Consider the following 21,506-nt stretch of genomic DNA (forward strand, 5'->3'; position numbering starts at 1 on the left):
TAGCAACACTTCGTCAAACGTCGGATCATCGTTGTCAACTGTCAATATGTGATAAAGTGATGAATGCTGTCGTGTATGCCGATTGCCGATTAATCAAGGTTTTTTTATTCTATTATTTGTGTTTAATGACGAGAGCGGTTAATTGACCATGAAAACGAATCGTTCGTGATTAAAACGACCCCTCTTTCACAAATCACAGCAATCTGTAAATTATCCGCTAAACTGATCATGATATTTAAACACAAGTAAACTATACTGATAAAGTAAATTTGCAAGACACGCAATGTCGGGACATAATTCACAAGAAGACGCAGAAGCTGACAGGATTCTAATGGTGAAAAAAATTCTGAGTGCTGCTTTTTATGCGTTGGCATCGTTTATGATAACGGTAGTGAATAAAACAGTATTAACATCGTATGCATTTCCTTCCTACCAAGTATTAGGCTTAGGACAAATGTTAGCAACGATTTTAGTACTATGGTGCAGTCGATCTATGAAAATGGTACAATTTCCATCATTAGATAGTAGTGTCGCGCGCCGGATTTGGCCACTACCGCTGATCTACATGGGTAACATGGCTACAGGACTAGGAGGCACAAAAGAACTTAGCCTTCCTATGTTTACAGCTCTAAGAAGATTCAGCATACTTATGACGATGATTCTTGAAAGATTTGTACTTGGAATTAAAGCATCTTGGCCTGTACAGGCTAGTGTATTTGCCATGGTTGGAGGTGCACTACTTGCTGCTGCTGATGATGTAACATTCTCTTGGACGGGTTACACCCTTGTGCTATTAAATGATGGATTTACAGCTGCTAATGGTGTTTACATGAAAAAGAAATTAGATTCAAAAGAGCTCGGCAAGTATGGACTTATGTATTATAATGCTCTGTTCATGATAGTGCCAGCCACAGCAATTGCTTGGTGTACTGGTGATCTGGAAAGCTCTGCAGCTTATCCTCATTGGTCAGATATGCTGTTCTTAGCTCAATTCTTAATGTCTTGTGTTATGGGGTTTGTTTTGTCTTACAGTGTTATGATGTGTACACAATACAATAGTGCCTTAACAACAACAATTATAGGTTGTTTAAAAAATATATTAGTTACATATTTAGGAATGATAATAGGTGGAGATTATGTATACTCATGGCTCAACTTTGTTGGATTAAATATAAGTGTATTAGCCAGTTTAGGCTATACATATGTTACATTCAAGCGTAAACCAGCTCCATATATGCTGCTGAATGATGCTAATAGCAAAGTTGATACCGTATAGCAGTGTGTTAAAAGACGATCAACCCAATATGCTACCTGTATAGTGTAGTTAGGGGTTGCTGCCAAAGATGATTTATATTGCCTAGTATTGTCATGATGCTTAAACAAATGAATGAGCTCAATACAAATAATGAGCATATTATATAAATAGCTGGCATAGTTTGTAAAATCTACATATTGAGAAATACGTTAGCAAACATAACATGAGCTAGGTATGTATATATGTACATGCACATAATTGTTTACATAACATAATAAAATTATGTTATTACACAGTGATATTGAATTTCTATATTATGTGCAGGGCCAGATTATGCATTAGGCAGTGTAGATAACTGCCAAGGGGCCCCACCCCAGACCAAGAATTGGTAAACAAAGTTTTAAAATTAATTGTTCATGGAATTATTGAAGATGAATATTTCTTCTATTTGTAAAGGGTGATGTCATAACTGCGTTATTTAGTAAAGAACATGTTGATCATGAATAAAACTGCATTGTTTGCCTGGGGGCCCTAACATAATTAATGCGGTCTTGATTATGTGTTTCTTATAAATTAACATAATAATATAGTTTATAATTTTTTATGATAAGGGACACATAGATAATAAAATTGAGCAAGAACAAATGTTCTACATTTTTATAATGTTTTTAATGATGTATGTAATATCAGGAAGTTTATATAGCAATATAAGATAAAACAGAAACTTTGTATTGAACTTGCAATTGATCACTTTTTAAAACATGAAATTAACAAAATAATGTGTTGTATAAAGATTTTAATTGGGACAGAAAGTTAATATTTTTACTGCAATAAGTATGAATACATTTTTACAGATTTATAAAAGTTGAATATATTTTGATTATATTTTCAACAATTATTTTATTTAATTGTTTAAAATATAAGTAATAGATGTGGAAAAAACTATTCAATATCTTCTTCTTGTTTATCAACTGATTTTCTTTTTTTTTTTTGTTGTATCTATTAATAAAAATGGAAATAAGAGTATGCCTATAAAATTATGATTAATATATTTTTCCGATTTCATTGTAGTTAAATTATGACCCATAAGTAAAAACTAGTTATCATCATAATAATTATAATGAACATACATTTTTTATCTACCTAATGTTGTATATAGGAAATAATTTTATCTGTGGGTTATAGATGTATCAATTCTTTTAAACAATAATTTATAAATTTGATTGAAAGCCTTATCAGAATATTATTAACAATGCTTGTGCAAATCTCAGAATAACATGTCTGAAATCAACTGCCTAAAAAATATAAAAACTATTGATTGTTTTATGTCATCGTTTGAAATTGGTAAATGGGCTGTGAATAACATGTCATGTGGCTAAAATGTGTTAGACATAAACATTGTTAATGTGTGAGATGATAAATTTGGAACACCAATAATAAGGATCAGAGTGTAAATATAAATCTTATATCATTTTGAAATGTAAACTAAACAAATATAAATCTAATGAAAGCATATGTAAACTTGATATATAAATTAGGTACATATATTTAATCAATTAGTTATGTGTCTATTACTTACTTGCAGATGTAATTAGTGTTACATTTTAGTAAATATAATTAATAACGGACTTTTTATGTCAATTAAGGAATAAGTAGTATGAAGTTAATAGTAAACTATTTATATAACATTAAAAAGTCTCTATATAATATTTTACATACAATACAATTAATGATAAAATTAGTATATTTTTCATAGACTTAAATATACAATTGTAATTGTTTTAAACAACATTCATATTGTTCACTTATTTGGTGAGATCCATAAAGTGCATTAAAAATTGTCGAAATGTTCAGAAAAATTACATTCACACTACACTGAAGATAGAAAAAAGAAGAAGAAAAAAGAAGAAAGACTGAATTGGTAGTGTCCTCCAACTAATCGAACGTAAATTCGCAATTCGGAGGCATAACAAAATATCAAGTGTTGCTTTTTTTCCATCGCCATCTTGAGCTTCCGAATGTGGCTATACACGTCTCAGGTCCGTATACAACAATTTATTTCCTGAAGGCCAGGCCGAGTTGAAATCTTGAATCGAAATACGTTAATGTTTTCGCAGTCAATTTTGATAGTAGCTCCTTAAACACCAAAGGGTTCTGCAATGTCTGGTGTTACAGCTTTCATCCATCCTTTGTGAGCAACGACTCACGTCCTCGAGTCTGGAAAAAAGTTCATCCAGTCAAAAACTTATTGGTATTCACCATTTATGTCAATTTCGCATTCTTTCTACTCCATCGTCTTGTATATTGCATATATAAAAGACGACAACACTGCAATCGAAGCCTTTCTCATGGTTTAAATAGACAGTACATTTTTTTTTGTTAAATACTATATAATTTCTTAACTATAAAAATTTATGGGTCACAAAGAGATCTACTGTTCTTTTTAAAAACATATGTAAAAAAAGGATAGCAATATTTTCAGTCCTGTGTTTTGTTGTTTTACAATATCTAAACGTAGACGTTTAAAGATTTTGTAAAATACAATTGGCATCTATCCCAATTCACAATCAATAAAATTAACTATTTATGTAATAGCAATTTTCTGAATAACAGAGATTTACGTTTAATAATGTAACTAAAAACTCGTCGCTGTTTATTGAGTCATCGGCTGCCTTCGACCAATGACCATTCGTATTAAAGTCAAATTAGTCAAACTGACTATGATTATAGTTTAAGAAATTGAAGGATAATCATTGTTTTATAGCAATTATTTTATCTAAATTCTGACATTCGAAAATGAATATTTTTTTTTATCATAAATATTTGTTTCGTGTATCTAATTTACACTCATTCTTAGTCATTTTGATATTCGATAATTATAGTTACTTAAAAACGGTAAAGATTTAATTAGATTGCTTGTCTATTTTTTTATACTTCATGTGTTCATAAACCAACAATATCCATAGTATATTGCAGAATTATTACTTGAGATGACTAGGGTTAAACAGTAAATATTAGACATTTATTTGTTATATCGGATATTGTTGCAATAACATTGAAGTATTTATTATAAGAATTGTTATAGCAACTAAGCGGTGAAATATTGTTAAGTATGTAATAATAATAATAATTCAATTTTTTATTATTATGTAAAGCGTTATCACCATATGTTAAAAGAATATATTATTATAATAATTGATTATAATAATATATATATTTTAATATAACAACAACGAAATTTTTTAGACATACAAATAAGTACATAAAATATATTAAATGTAAAATGAAAAAGCTAATAATGTACTGATAAGATAGTAGCATGTTATATCTTTTTCCTAATAATTTATCACGTTGTTTAATTGTCTCGATATACATTTAAACATTGTTAAATATAACAGAGCTCTATATTACGTATGTATAGTGCCAATAAAGGAGAATACTTATTCCGACGAACGTACTACGTTATCAATATTATTGTTATTAATATTAAATGCTTAAAATTCTACAATCTCACTTGCATATATTACGGTCTCCTTTATTGTGTCTATTTACATTAAACATTGGACAAATATTAATATTGTAGTGATAATATTATTTAAAGAAGCACTAATTAATTTTCTCAATATTTTCAGTATTAGATATAACCTTCAGAGCATTTTTAATTTGTTGAATTTGTTTACTTAATTAGTAGACGTATTGATAAGTTTAAAGAATTGGCATTTTATATAGAAACCATTATGAAATCTCGTTTAATAAGATGTTTTAAAGCATTTTCATACACTGCAACCTTCCTAATCGATGTTTTACACAACATTACTATTTATTTCTTAAAATGTATTAATTCGAATTAAGTATAAATAGTAGGTACTTTAAATATATATTCAATATGATACGCACAAAAATTATAATCGTATGGTTTTGCCTTTTTATCATACTTTTGACAGAAATGAATGAAGAAAATAACTTGAAAGTTACCTCATATTTAGCGCAGATATGATCATAAAGCCAGTATTTTCTGTAAGCACTTTATAACGTGTTAAAATGTGCCTTTTATTAAAAGTCTTATTGACCACTCTACAAAATTATAAAAGCTGAAGTTGTCACTGTATAAAAATAATTTAAAATAATAAGCATAGATTATAGTCTAATAAAAATATCAAATTTCAAGGTATATTCACCGTGGAAAAAAGGTTTCTGTTTTTAAATTAGTTAGCTAGCACCACATTTGGCTCACCCTAAGGTCATTATTATGTGATCAAAATATAAGGCTGTGTGTATTAACTATAATATAATAAGTTAATATAAAATAATCAAATGATCTTTAAATGTGTTTGTTCGTCACGGCTATTATTTGATTTAATAGTGCCGGTAGTATTAATGTACCTACCTAGAAAAATTGTACGACCACATGAGATAACAACTTGTTCGAGAATACTACGCCTGCGCGGTTTCAAATATATATACCTACAAATAATATCTAAACGCTAAAATATCGTGCTGTAAGCCATAACGCCGCCACTTCCAACACATCAACATTTTTTGTCTTTTTTTGCTATTCATAAGTGCGGCGTACGTGGATAGCATTACTAAACAGATAGGTACAGGTAGTATAAAGTCGTCTAGATACTTGTAATTCATGCAGCTACCACAGAGAAAACCTTTTTCAGTTCATAAAGAATATGTAACTGTAGTGTAACGAAAAAATATGTAGTAAATTTTAAAAACATTTCGATTTTTACATTTAAAAGAGAATTTATGCTTAATTTTTTTTAGTAAATCATAAGTAAAAAAAGGAAGGTTTTATATGGGAAAAATTCTAAACTAGCTAGATATTAATATGTATAAAACTGACATGAGATACCTGAATAACAGCCTTATATTTGTCAGGTATAAACTTTCTTCGATCATTTCGAAAAGCAATATTTTTTCAAACTTAGTTTTTAATTAGATTTTTCTATATTTTACGATAGTAAAATCTATGACTTAAAATTGCTTGGTTCCTTTATTACTTAAGTATTTAACTGAGAAAAAAAAAACAATGTGTTTATAATTTAATATTAAACGATAAAAAATTACTTTAAAATTATGTATTAGCAAATAGCAAATATTTTTCAGCTTTTGTCCAATTGCCTTTTTAGATATTTTCATATATTTATAAAATTAACGCATTTATATTGAAGCCATACTATTGTAAAATCGAATTAATAATATATAATAAAATTATCTAGAAATAAAATGTTGTTTATTTTATACTTAAGAAATTATTATTTAATTTGAGCTTACTAATTTATTGAATAATGAAATACCAGATACTATTAATTATATACCTAACAAATTATTATACATAACATGTCACATAAACACTACATCTACATTTGCAACTAAATCGATTTACCGCCTAAGTTCGGATATAAAGTACCCATGTAATATAAAATAAAAAAAAAAAAATGGTGACTATAAATTGTTTCTTTAAATTAAAATGGGACTGAATGGATAGTATACCCCAAGTATATCCTAAAGAAAAAATAAAGTTTCATATCGGTTCGCAAATTACGGATTCTGAGGTAAACACATAAATAAAATAGAACAGTAGTGATAATCTTCTTTTTTTAAAATCCAGTTTAAAATAGTAAACTTAATATATTTGAATATCTTTTAAAGCCCAAAGGTTTAATTTACAAAAAAAACAGCTTAGAAAATTATTATCCTAATTAAATATATTAAAATAAATGTTCTACAAAGATTCATCATGACAGGAATCAAATTTCATCCCTCTAACACGTCCTTTTTATTTCGAATCTTTCGCCCAGAATCATGCAAGTATGACTGGATTCATGTAAAGATTACGCTCGATACTGAAGACCCGTATCTGACATGATCGGATTGATGATAGAACAAAATGTTATGTCCCTTATGCCCGTGGCTCGCTCACCCTTCAAACCGAACACAAAAATACTAAATAGTGCTGTTTAGTGGTAGAATAACTGTCCTACCGTCGAGTACTTAGCTAGACATCGTTGAGATTAGCGTTCGTGAAGCATCAAATCGTCGAAATCGGACATGGCGATTTGGCAATTTTGTTGTAATTTTATTGTTTTGTTCATTTTTATTAATATTATCATAATCTCAATTTAATTGAATCCCAAAAATCAACATTTGTTTTTAGCCGTCCTTAAAAATCTTTTTCTGTTTTCTTAATCCATATATATATGATAGGTACATTTTACATCAATTAAATCAACACAAAGTACCCGTGAAGGTTTTAGCTATGTCTGGAAACAGATGATAAACACTGGAGCCGAGGTCCTGAGAATTTTGTAGATATGGAGAAAATTCCCACCGAAAGTCGCTCAAAACATCCTTAATTATTGCTGATCTTTTGGGGATTACACTATTTTGTTGCAATACCTTTATCTTTCCAACAAACGGAAATACAATTATCTTAACAAATATATATTTTTAATTAATCGTATTAAAAATTAAAAGATTTTTTCTAAAGACTGGAGTTAGAACTTATTTATATACGTAAATGAAAAGTTTTATTTGGATAAGGGGATTACAATTTAATGTCTTATCATAGACTTAAGAGTTAAATTTGAATGATAAGGTAAACAAACAAACATTACTGGAATTTGTTTTATAAAAATGCGACTTATCCACTTAAATTTAGTTATTTGACATGGAGTGTTCCGGTTTGAAGTGGTATGGAGTATGCTGGATCAAAAATCACATGACATTTAAAGTTTAATGAAACGTATATCGTACGTACTTAAGTACATAAGTTCCACGCTATACGTTAGGGTCTGCTTATTTCTGGATTATGGCGTTGGAATGAGATGACACTGCAGATTAGTGCATTTAGCAGACTCTTCCGTAAGTACTTATTTCTTTGTCTCCCAATCAACTGTACATCAGAAGTTTTTCATAGTAAGTTAATACTTAGCTTGCCTGAGAAGACGGTTACATAGATGATGGCATTGTTTAGGGTAAAACGAAACAAATTCACGATAAGCGACATAAGTCCATATAGGAAAGTATTAGGGAAATTACTTTGAAGTTTAATAAGGGTAGATGTTGATTTTGTTAGAGAGAAGATAAATTTGTATGTTTGTATGTAAAAATTGTATGTTTGTATGTAAAAATTGTATGTTTGTATGTAAAAATTGTATGTTTGTATGTAAAAATTGTATGAACACATTATTATTACCCAAAGCAAAAGTCCGGACATTGATAAAATCAAAGCGATTCAAGAAATACATATACCGAAAGATAAAAAAGACGAAGAAAGATTTTGGTTGCGGTTACTTATTTATCCAAATTTATTCAAATTCGCCCAGAGTCAGCTATTTTTCTAAAAAATCTTTTAAAAAAAGATATTCAATGGCGTAAGGAATAAAGTAAATATTTTGCATTATTCTCTATTGAATGAGGAAATCACAGGTGCTGGTGTTTTGGTGCTTTATGATCCATATAACCCCGTAGGAACGACAGTAAACGAGTCATATAATGCGTTACTCCTATAGCATTACATGACGCGTCTTCCTAGTCTATACTAATATTTTATAGAGGTGAAATTTGTATGAAAGGAGTAATCTCCGGAACTAATAATCTAAGTATAATAAGTCACTGGTAAAAAGCCACATTATTCCTGAGCGCTATAGGGCATGAACTATATTTATATCATATAATTTTCTTTATTAATAAATAGTAGCCTTGCAAAGCTGAGGCGGATCGCTTGTAATACTAATTGTAAATTTGACTCTGAAAAGCAATACACCACCATTAATCTCGTTGGTTCAATTGATTAATTATTATTATTAATTATATATATTGCTAATTTTTACCACCGACGTCCTATAAAAACCCAACGTCATTAAAAGTTGCACCTATCTTTCATTAGAAAATTGATAATTATTTCATAAATAATGCGTTTAACAATTTTACAGAATATTCCGAAGCCGAACATTGTCGTATATTTCGTTGTCGTTTCGATATCATAGCCATATAATTAAATTACTTTATTTGTCTATTAATCATGTACTTCGGTTATCAGTAAAACTTGAGATCGTAAATACATAGAAAACATTTGAAAAACTCATAAACTGGTGAAATCTATATTTCACTTAGTTGATTCACAAATTTATTAATTTGAATTAAGAGAGCAAATCATAATATTATTTATTTGAGATATAGATGTACTTAAGTGAGTGATTATTTGAATATGCACTAACGTTAAAGTCAATAACGCTAGTAGCGACACCTATTCAATATATACAAATTGTAGATGGCGATACAGTAGTTTTGAGGTCATGCTTTAAACTAATAATAGTACTTTCACTCTGATAGGTATGTTGACTTTGAATTGCTTGATAAATAACTAGGAATTGCTATTTATAAATGCTAAAACACTGTGAATTCTTACATTTGCCGTAATACATATTTATCTATGTAACATGCCACGTATACGTAACATTATTTTCCCAAAGGTTCGCTGCCCAAAGATACTATGATGCATATGCATGACATACTGCATAATGTATTAAATCTCACATAGTCATTACCTTGTTATGTCTTTGGGAGTTCTGAAAGGTGAATGTGCCGTTTATTATAATAAGGGATTAGTAAATAACAACAACTTATATAAGTATCAATATTTATTACATAAATTATAGCCAAGCTTACACTTTCATTGATTGTATCTAATCCGATTTAAAAATTTAGGCTGCCTAAGTTATACTTTAACGATCTGTAACTACTCGGGGGCATTGTGGAAACCACAATCGGTTCATGGTATTAGCAAATTCTTTAATTTCACATCATTTCCTTTATAAATCATCTTATCATATTTTAATGTATAAACAGATATTTGAAATAAATTAAAACATCTTCGTCCAAAAGGCGCAATCAGTGCCCCCGTAATAGCTCTATATATAAAAAATCTTATAATAATTATTATTAAACTAAGATCACTCTATGAATTACAAGTAATTAGGCTATGATTGGTGTTACTACAGTTCAACTATTCAATTTAATAAATGACAATAATGATTAGCTCTACGACAACTCTCGCGTAAGCAATTTTACATACTAAATATTCATTTAGTTCTGAGTATGGCTTTTATCCTTACAGTATCACATATAAAGAATGCGACCTTTCCTCATCGACGTATTAATATAGTTTAAAACATTTTTTATAAATACTCGGATAACAAAACTGTTATATCCCTTACTCAAAAATGTTAATTAAATATTAATAAAAAAATGACGAGGAAAGACGCTACAAATATACAAACTATGTAATTTAAATTTATTCTTGTACAAATGTGTCTTACATCCTTCTAAAAGAGGCGAATTTATTGCTTTAGGCGTACAGATTATTATCGGAGACACAATGTACAATCACATACATTTATAACGACATCAAGTTAAAAAATGTATAAAAAAGCAATACTGAGAAACAATAAGTTTGAATTTTAGATTAACATTAAAATATGATTATAAACATAAATACAATCATACACTTCATTGAAAAGAAAAAATTGAATCTTTCTATATCACTATATCAATAAAAAATAAATATTTTAATATTACACTAAGAACCAATTACAATACTGGACAAGCAATTTTTTTTATAAATAGCTACTTTTTTTGTCCGTTGTATCAAAAATCGTATCATCTCCATAACTTTGAAAATAATCAAGGTCATAAATAATATGCTTTCGACCTATTCATATTACTATCAATATAAATATTATATCTACTTTGATTATTGGATATGATAATAATTGGTGTTATAAGACCGACTTTGTAATTTTTTTACAAGTTACATTTAAAATATTTATATAGGTAATGAATATTTATTTATTTTTTATTATTTGCTTTATTGCACACACAAAAATTATACAAACGTACTATTATAAGGTAAAAATAATTAGAAAATCAGACGAGAAGCGTGCAAAGACGGTCTTATTGCTATGAGCAATCTCTTACAGACAACTTTAGATTATAGGAGTTGGTTGACCGGAATAATGCAAAATAATAACAAGTAGATATTTCAAAGTAATGTACTCCTAGCAAATACATTTCTAAGATAAATTAATAAATATTTCTATGAAACAAAATTACGGATAAAGTGATAAGCAATATTAACGACACTTGAAAACATAAAAAGATAACTTTAATGATCGATTTCGTCAGTCATTTTATTGACCACTCTTGCTGAATTGATATTAAAGACGATCTACAGTATTGTAGGTAAGAGCGATCGACGGTTCCAGACGATTAGCAAATACGGGATTGCAGATAACGGTGACCGAAAAGATATATAAGCAGAGGTAAGGGGTTAGTAAAGGAAAAGAATGAAAAACGGAGCGGAGACGGGCAAACATAAAACAGATAGTGAATAAAATACAGTGTATCCTGGTTCGAAGGGATCCCAAGGCCTGCTTGGTATTTAGATATATGATCAAACTTAAACAGTTCGAATATACTTTATAAAATACTATTTATTCAGAGTTGAAGAGATGTACTCATGTCTTGGATTGGATTAGTAAAGTATAATAACAGGGAAAATCGGAAATGGGATAAGCTACGGAAAACCGGTTTCAGGGTAAAAATCAAATGATTAGACCTTAGCACACAGCAACGACGTAAGTCAACCCACTGAATAACATCAGAAACACAATGAAAAACTTAAGCACAGCTAGATAGATCCAAATCAACAGCGTTAAATACATCACTGAAAATTAGTGGCAATAATAGTGACTAGTTTATACAAGGCTTGAAGATAAGAAATTTATAAAAGTTCATACCTATATGGCAACCCAACAGATTGTTGTTATTATGTCTTAAAGGTGGTTTTTTTTACAACGAGCTTTAACACATCCTTATCATTTATTCAAGTATATTTTTTAAGAAGAATTTAATTTAGACTACTTCATTATAGAAGTGGACCATGGAAGACACTGGCAAGGTGTTTTAACAAAATATATATTTGACAAACCACAAAAATACCCTTGCTTTAAATAAATAATTTTAATCTTTTCCAAGCCAATTACATAATTTTTGAAAATTAAACTTTAGTTGTCGATTTATACCTTTTTTTCACGATGATTTATATATTATTAGATCGGTAGTGTAGCAGACGCGTGAATTGGTTTCGAATTTTTAACTGGAATATAGTATATTGAAATTTATTATTAAGTAAAAAAAAAACTGTTATTTTTACCAATATCACATCAATTTCAAAATTAACAAATTCCAATTATCTTCTAGTTTATATATCAATTTAAATAGCTCTAAATTGACAAAACCTAATTAATAATCCGAGTACTGATATTTTAATTTGTATATTAAAATTTTATTGTTCGGCATCGATATTATTAAAATATTTCAGTAGATGATTTTTTAAACGTTCATCCTTAAATATTTCTCATCATTTTTCTGCGACTTGCACTACTTATTTGAAAAAGGGGGACGTTAGAAACACAAGCAAAGTTTGGTAAGAACAAGACGCAACTATAAAGGAAACAATAGTTTCAACTGTAGGAAGAGAAAGTTTTCTTAGGAAGATGGGAGACTTCCACATAAGACTTATAAGACTAAGATTTCTACTGAGATAAAAAAAAATACCATGAGTATGTCAGTTACTTCTTCTTTTAACTGATTAATAAATATTTTAAAGATTTTTTTTTAATCATAAACGTTTTTTAATACATTTCCTGCTATACGTGTAACGTTGTCAATAAATATTTGACAAATTAATACGTGCTTATTATGCAGATGCTAAGCGGAATATTTAATAATTTACCTGGTAAATAAAAGAAAAAATAAATTGCAAGACAAGTCAGACAGTGGCCTAATGACGTCATCGGGCTCGAGTATCTCGTGGCGAATAATTTTAAGCCGAAAGTAATCGCGACGCTACATACATACGTGACGAAGTTTAACGAAGACATACGAATGGTTTTAAACGTTTCCGTCTCGTGTCAAAACTCTTCGAAATATTTTCTAACTCATTTTTGCATAAAAACACGTATCAGTGGCATAGAAATGTATACAATTAATTCAGGCGATATTGCTGCTGTTTATAGAAAATCTTTAAATACCATTATTCAAATTCTTGAGAAAAAAAACTTTAATTGGATATAAACAGCTTACCACTATTACAAATGTAGATGAATGATAGTAACGTTTTGAAAGAGCTATGTATCTGTCAAAGAGAAATTGAGGAAGTGGCGTTAAATCCGTAAAATGTAAAAATATTTTGCTTGTGACATAATATAATCAACATATCAAATAGCGCGAAAATGTTATAGCGATAAATATGCCATGAATTTGTTCTGAAAAAAATAATCGCTTTGTAAGTCTTTATAGTGTTTGTTCATTTGAAAGCTTCGTGTAAAAATATATGTTAAATAGTTGAAGGAATATCGATGTTAGAACACGTTTCACAATATTCAAATTGATGTATGATAACACTCAACTGCCTAAGTTAACTGATAAAGCAAACAAAACACTAATGAGACTTTTATAAGAAATTCGCAAGCCATTTCATCGCCATTAATAATAAATCGCTCAGCATTTAAATTTAAATATATAATATTACTAAACTCGCATAGCATTCACATCATAAGTAAGCGATCGCACCCTCACAAGCTGGGAATACAAAGCTCTTACGACTATATTGGCAGTATTATTTATTTACCCTAGGCTATTCTATAAAGTTTTTTAAAAGTTCTAAATAAGAAAATGTCTACACGTAAAAAGGCATCGTAGATACGCCAAATAATCAACTCATGTGGATCAACTAAAAATTACATTTCCAGTTTTAAGTTAAAATATAAAAATGAAGATTCATTATAATACTTCAAACAATATTTTTAACATGATCTGTATTACACAGCCATAATTAAACACTCGGATCACTCAAAAACTAGGTACGATACATATAAAATTTTGATGAAAAATCTAATATATTAAAGCAAGGTTTTACGCTAACATAACACATACCACATATCCGTAAATTCAGCCTTATTTACATATAAAAGTAAAGAAAAACTTAAACAAATGCGATGAAATTGTGGCAAGTTTATAAGTTCATTAAGTACTTGAGTCTGATCACAATGGCAGTATACACATATAAAAATCGAATTTTGGATAAATAAAATCTTATGACTGGCATAGACTTTTGAGTATTTCTTACACATTCTTATACTACAACATTATTATCCTTATATAAAAATTTAAACTTTAATAAACACAATTATATATCAAAATTATTACAGCAAATTTAGCTACCTACAATGTATATTCTTAAAAAGAAAAAAAATTATAATTGTTAGTCGGAATGTTTCTATATAAAGATGTTAGTTACTCTTATACTATATTCTTCTTTTTCAAATCTATTTCAATATTTTAAATGTCAATGCTTACTTGAAAAATGCACTTTTTTCTATTGAATTTATATATGTATTTTAGTGTTACTACAAAAAAGTATTTCATAAATTAAGATAATTAATTTCTCCTTTGTTCATTTATCATTTAGCCTTTGTTAGTTTTTTCAACATATCCAAAATACTTGTATTGAAAAGTAACATAAAAAATTATCTAAAAAAAATATTGACATTTATTTCGATGTACAGTAGCAGCAAGACGGTTTATAAAGCTATGGTTTTTTTATAAATAAATTTTCTAATATTTAGGCCCTCATATAATTGTTTAACTGCACCTTTAGCTGTAACATATTTCTGTTTAAAGTATGTATAATAAACAAAAAAAATTTGAAATTTAATATATAAATTGCCTTTTCTATGCATGGTATTGAAACAAGATGTTTGTTTCTTTTATCCAATCAAATAAATTTATTACTTAAAACAAAAAGTAATCATTGCATTTGACAGCAAGTTTTGTTATTTTATGTTTAAAACTGTATTTAAAATTTTCATGTTTGTATAAAGAGTAAAAAAACAAATTCAAACAGCATGTCAAGACGATAAATTTACTTAAAATCTATTGAAAGACAACAATGTTCACCAAGATTGTCTATTCTTATGAGTCCTTTTTTAGAAAAATATACAAATGCATCATTTTTTAATATTAATCACTGTATTCCAATCACGTTTAATGGGAGATCAACATCCAATGGTTTTCTTCTCACAGACACACTATCAATGCTTTAACACTTTATTAAACAAGAAAACCATATGGGCCACTAACGCGTATTTGAGCACGCATACTTTGAACACTGTTCATTATTTTCTTCTGATGTCCAACTAGCGTCACTCCTAATGAGGCTAGCTGATGAACTGTAAGGTCCACGACGGCATTCATATCCGATATACCGGCAGCTCTAAATTTTTCAATATAACGGGACATTTTGATGCACTCCAACCATTCTTCAACTGAAGAAAATTGAATCAAATCAGGTGTATCACCTGCGAGTGGATCTGCTGAACGGTTTTGAGCTATCTTTCTTAAAGTGTCGGGACAACGAATAAGCTTATCTAGAGTTTTTACTATGCTTGCAAAAGTAGGTCTATGGGTACGTTCCTTTTGCCAGCAATCAAGCATTAACTGATAAACTGCTTCTGGACAATCCATTGGTGCTGGTAGTCGATAACCTTTTTCTATCGATTTAATGACATCCTGGTTGCTCCAATTCCAATATGGACGTTCACCGAAACTCATAACCTCCCAACAAACAATACCCATAGACCACACATCACTTGCTGATGTGAACTTCCTAAATGCAATTGCTTCAGGAGCCGTCCAGCGTACTGGTATTTTACCTCCACGTGTTGTATAAGCACCGTCTGCTGTTGATTCGATTTCACGTGATAAACCAAAATCGGCAATTTTACAAACAAGTTGAGAATTTACAAGAACATTACGTGCAGCTAGATCACGGTGTATGTAATTCATTTCTGATAAATATTGCATTCCAGTAGCAATACCACGTAGCATACCGACTAACTGCAAAACGCGAAACTTGCCATCATTAGCACGTAGAAAAGTATCCAAAGAACCATTTTCCATAAATTCTGTAATAATCATAATTGGATTGCATTTTGTTACAACCCCTTGAAGAAATATGACATTAGGATGTTCAAACTGACCCATTATAGATGCCTCTGCAAGGAAATCTCTTCTCGCTCTCTCAGTAGATCCAGGTTTGAGTGTTTTAATAGCCACATCAATTTCTTGACCACAACTAGCAGGCAATTTAAGTTTGCCCCTACAAACATCTCCAAATTCTCCACCACCAATAATTGCCTCTATTGTTATGCAAGATGCATCAATTTCACGTGCAAACTCTCGTACAGCTTGATTAGGATCTTCATAAGTATGTGGATCTATATATGTCCTGGAACCTGTTCCTGCAAACAGAGGTGTGGTAGCATTGCTGCTTGTTTTTGCAGGTCTGTCTGGACCAGTGTAAACTTCCCCATTACGATAGTTCAATGCATTACAATCACTTGGCTGTTTTTTATCACACTCATCATCAGCTCGTGACCGCAAAAACAAAACTGTAGCAATAATTGCAACCACTGAGAGAACAACAACTGCTACCATTACACCAGCTACTAAACGCACTTGTGCTCCTTCTTCTTCACCAACAAATGATGTCTCAAGCACAGATCCAGTTCTAGCATAAACAATGCCACTCAATTCTCCCCAACCTCTTTTCATCTTAGCTCTTACTCGAATACCATATTCTGTATCCCTCTTTAAGCTAGTAATAATAACATGGGGTTCTTTAGTAATTTTAACTGATGCATTAGGACTTTTTTCCAGATTGTCTTTTGGGAAACATTTCACCTCATAGCTTTCTATGGCATCATCTGGATCTGTTAAGTCTATGGGTGGTGGATTCCAGGCAAGTGCCAATTTGTCACTTTCTACACTTACAACTCTCAACTTAGTAATGACACTGACCACAGAGGCTTCAGTGACAGCTGTTATTTCTATTTTCTTGGCTGGTTCACCAGTCAAGTCAGTAACACCATTTAAAGCAAAAACTTGAAATTTATATTCTGTTACTGGATCTAACCCCATTATAGTGACTCTGGTTGAATTAAGGCCAGATGCAGAAGGTCTATATTCAACATTAGGGCCACAATTTAAGCAATGAATTTTATATGTCACATCGGAACGGCCTCCAGTTTTATGGGGAGGCTGCCATGCAAGTGATATTGAAAATTGATCAGCAAAAGTTACAGTTAAATTATCGGGTGCAGAAGGTGGCTGGGTACAAGGTATATTTTTGAGATCTTTTTTGGCCCTATAAAACCCAGGTACACATTTACATTCTGCTGATGCATAGGCTGTAGTCTCTGAATAATCAGGGCATGGTATACAAGGTTCATCTCCGGTGTGAGATTTAAATTTACCAGGTGAACACTCAATACAGATTTGGTTATTATGATCAGGTTCATAACCAGCTCGACATTTGCATGAACCACTTGGCAGAGTCCATTTACCATCCCCTTTGCATAAATATACTGGAGATGCCTCACCTGATGCTGTTTCAGCATTCTCAACACAAGTTCCATTGGCCTGTTCTATAACTGTTACTTCACGCCCAGTAGGTGTAGCAGGGAATTTAGCAAAGTTTATTGTTACTTCTGGGCAAGTTATGTAATAAACTTTTACTGCTAAAATAGAAATACATGCTCCTTGATCTCTAAATGCGATATAAACACCCCTTTTTGTCACTGCTATACTTTTGACTTCAGTGTTAATATTCACTTCTGAATTTGTGTTAAATCTTCCTTCTCCAGCTGCAATTCTGCCAACTAATTTATAGCTTTCTGGCTCCCATGGTGGTTGTTCTCTTGTAGCAACATCAAACTCATAGTATAGTAAGCTGAATGTCTCCTTACAACTTAGTGCATTGCCTGGGAAAAGTGAACAGTCTCTAATAGTAAATTTGATCTCAATATAAATTCGATTTGCATTTCTTCTCTCTATAAATGGAGTCCATAACCAATTATTAACATTATGGTGTGCAACATCACACACCACATAAGATCGCCAATTTATTAGTTTCTCGAAATTAGTATAAGATTCTTCCGTCCAACCAGGTGTATTGGCCTGTGGTCCATAAGGATAACGTGTCCATCCAAGATTCGATTCTGTTGTTGTATCAAGAAGCATAACTTGTTCCCCTTGTACATTCAAAGCGGCTATCACCGCGGCCGCCACCGCTGCGCAAAACCACATCATCTCGACGACATAACAATAACTAAGCAAACTCCTAAATACAGTATTTATTAAAATAAACGTAATAAAAACTGAACGTCTTTACTACATAATGACAAAAACGAGTTCTCACAATTAAGGGCTAACACTTCACTTTGTTCAAGATAAAGGACTGTCCCGTCATTTCTCTACGGCAATGTACTTCAAGTGTTCACGATGCAAGAGATTATGGCCTAATCCCTTTTAACACTTATAATCACACTAACATATTTTGATCGAGTCCATGATAGTCCAAAAACACAATTTCTGTAACTTATATGAGAATCCGCATTTTTAATTTATATTGATCTTAAATTACCGAGTCGAAAACTCGCTTACTTTACTTGACATGGACGCGCAGCACTTTCATGTGTTGCTTACGCAAAATATTATTGATAAAAATAAATTTTCATTGATTGCCAATGGTAAAAAATATATGTTTTGTTATTGTTAAAAATTAATTGCTATTATCAAAAATAATTAATAAAACTGATATAGTTTTATTAAATGCCATAACATTTTCCGTATACCAAATAAAAACCGTATCCCACTATTGTTTCTTTTATGCACATGTTGAAGGCATGACGAATGAAGATTTTCTTATTGTATACTCGTATTTACCATCTCTAATTTTAATGTAAGCAGTGGAATGTAAAAAAAAAGGAATATTATATATTTTTTATAGAATAAAAATTTGATACAAGATTATTAAATACCAATTGCTTCCTAGATTTTATTTGAATATTTGATAACGATAAATTATTGTATAATAAATACTTAATTCTTTCTATAATTTGTTTTCAAATATAGACAAAAAACTAAATAACTTAGAAAACAAAAAATGTTGACACCAAATTGGTCCTCACGCTTTTCTTTTCTAAAATGACGATATCTGCTATCAAAAATTTTGTGAGGTATCCTAGATACGATGATCAGCCATCCTCCTCACAAAATATCCTTGTTAATTTTGAACCGTGTCGACAAGGGTTTGCAATCAAATTTCGTTTGACCTTACAACGCCCTTGTTAAACGGATATGCGCTTGCGATCGCAATGGGTTCTTCCGTTTGCCTACAATATTGATGCTTGTACAAAAAGTAGTACAGGAAACAAAAGAGTTTTCTCTCTTAATCTAAGCATTAAAAGATTTACTTAGTTTTATACGAAGTTTTGAGGACAAAGAAAAATTATATGAAAAAGGACCTATAAAATATTTTAATTAGGTCAATGCACATTTAAAAATAAAAAAATATAATTAAGTAGTACTTTCGAAGTTATGTACAATTTGACATCTAACGGCCTATTAAAATATTATACCAAATTCCAAGGTAGCCCAGCAGTTAGGTGTTTATTGAAGAAACAGGTAACAAAAGCTTTTTGTGCTTTTGACGTAAATATTAAAAAAAAATATTTCACATTTGTTTTGTTTTGTACCATATAATATAAAATATGGTACCTTTATTTTATACAGTTTTAAATGTATTTACAATAATTTATAAGATTTATAGGTTTGTTATATTTAAAATAAAGAGATTCAACCTGTTTTCTTAAAGAAAAAATAACATTGGTCTTGGGAAAATTATAATCAAATTAATTAGTAACTATTCACAAATAACAGCGCTGTCACCAGATTCATTGTATATTAGACTTAGACAATAAATCAATAACTCAACATCAATAACAATAAAAAAATTAACATGTTAAAAAGTTAGTTACAGCAGAAACCAAAAAATATTTAGGTTGATAATTTATTTGATATTATCACTAAACTTTTTGTAATGCTTTACTAACAAAAATCATAAATAGGTTAAACTAAATTTTAAAAAGAACTATTTGTACACAGATTTAATGACTACAAGTTCCATTCTACTATTCTATTACAATTAAAAAAAAGAAACAGAAACTGGAAAAAAATATTTATGCTTAAAAATTAAATAAACCTCTTTACATTTACATTTACTCATTACATTACATCACAGGAAATATTAGCTTATTCTAAAAAATATTTAATTGTTAACAATCTTAATTATGTTTTTATTTATTATGTAACAATCTTAATTATCTTAAGCATAGTTCATTATTTTCTAATTTTTCACACAACTCTTTTAAATTTAAAAATGTTTTGTCCAATACTTGTGATTCTATATGTTTAATACTGTTTGTTATAAGTAAAGCATTCCATCCCGCTTCTGTAGCACCAATATAATCATTAGTAATGTCATCTCCAATATGAAGACATTGCGTTGAGTCAATATCTTTTTTACATTTTCCTTGAGCAATTTGAAATATTTTTTTATCTGGCTTACTAATTCCAACCTCATATGAAGTTATTACAAATTCAAAATACTTATTTAAGTTCAAATTGAAAAGGATTTCATGAAGGCGTGGATCAAAATTTGATATTACTCCAATTGTAATATTAGATTGTTTCAATATTTTTATTAAATCTTCACTTCCTTCTGATATCTGCCAACAAATTGGAGTTTTGTAATCTTCAATGAGTTTTTTGGAAATCATATCTATATTAGCAACAGAAATATCTCCTTGAAAGGTCATTTCAATAACTTTTCCCCACCATCGCTCCCAAGAAATAGTATCTTTCCCGAAATTAGGATGTTGTTTAGTCATATGTTTATAGTTATCTAACAATTTGTTTTTAATGCTTATTCCATTACCTTTAAAACCAAATTTATGTGCAACTGCAGCATAATGTTCCCAAGGAGGTTTGTGAAACTTTAATAATGTATTTGTTACATCAAATGTTACTAATTTAATACCAGGTAATCGCATTTTTTTAAATTTATATATATTTTGGAAAACTTTTATACGATATTCTTAGATAGATTCAGTTTACCATGCTGGGAAGTTCGTCTATCTAAGTATTTATACCATTTTCAAGTTGACATAATTTAAAAATAAACACTGAATAAAGAATTAATCTGGATTCTGGATCCAAAGAGTACAAACTTTCTACGGAAGTCGAATGCATTATCCCATTACTTAGAAAAAGT

At 29.8% G+C, this 21,506-nt stretch overlaps 3 protein-coding genes across 3 annotated transcripts; 1 reads left to right on the forward strand and 2 right to left on the reverse strand.

The window, feature by feature from the left end:
• The first annotated feature begins 9 nt into the window (after nt 1-9).
• Nucleotides 10-2,088, forward strand: LOC113404035 (UDP-sugar transporter UST74c). Its single transcript, XM_064220403.1, has one exon. The coding sequence runs from the start codon at nt 284-286 to the stop codon at nt 1,274-1,276; it is 993 nt and encodes a 330-aa protein (XP_064076473.1). The 5' UTR covers nt 10-283; the 3' UTR covers nt 1,277-2,088.
• A 7,803-nt stretch (nt 2,089-9,891) lies between these two features.
• LOC113404030 (ephrin type-B receptor 1-B) lies at nt 9,892-18,867 on the reverse strand. The gene has a single exon (XM_026644764.2). The coding sequence runs from the start codon at nt 18,479-18,481 to the stop codon at nt 15,443-15,445; it is 3,039 nt and encodes a 1,012-aa protein (XP_026500549.1). The 5' UTR covers nt 18,482-18,867; the 3' UTR covers nt 9,892-15,442.
• A 1,680-nt stretch (nt 18,868-20,547) lies between these two features.
• LOC113404036 (rhythmically expressed gene 2 protein-like) lies at nt 20,548-21,374 on the reverse strand. The gene has a single exon (XM_026644775.2). It carries the CDS (start codon nt 21,283-21,285, stop codon nt 20,554-20,556), a length of 732 nt encoding a protein of 243 aa, XP_026500560.1. The 5' UTR covers nt 21,286-21,374; the 3' UTR covers nt 20,548-20,553.
• Nucleotides 21,375-21,506: the final 132 nt, after the last annotated feature.

Source organism: Vanessa tameamea, chromosome Z (assembly GCF_037043105.1).
Source record: "Vanessa tameamea isolate UH-Manoa-2023 chromosome Z, ilVanTame1 primary haplotype, whole genome shotgun sequence".
Taxonomy (NCBI): domain Eukaryota; kingdom Metazoa; phylum Arthropoda; class Insecta; order Lepidoptera; family Nymphalidae; genus Vanessa; species Vanessa tameamea.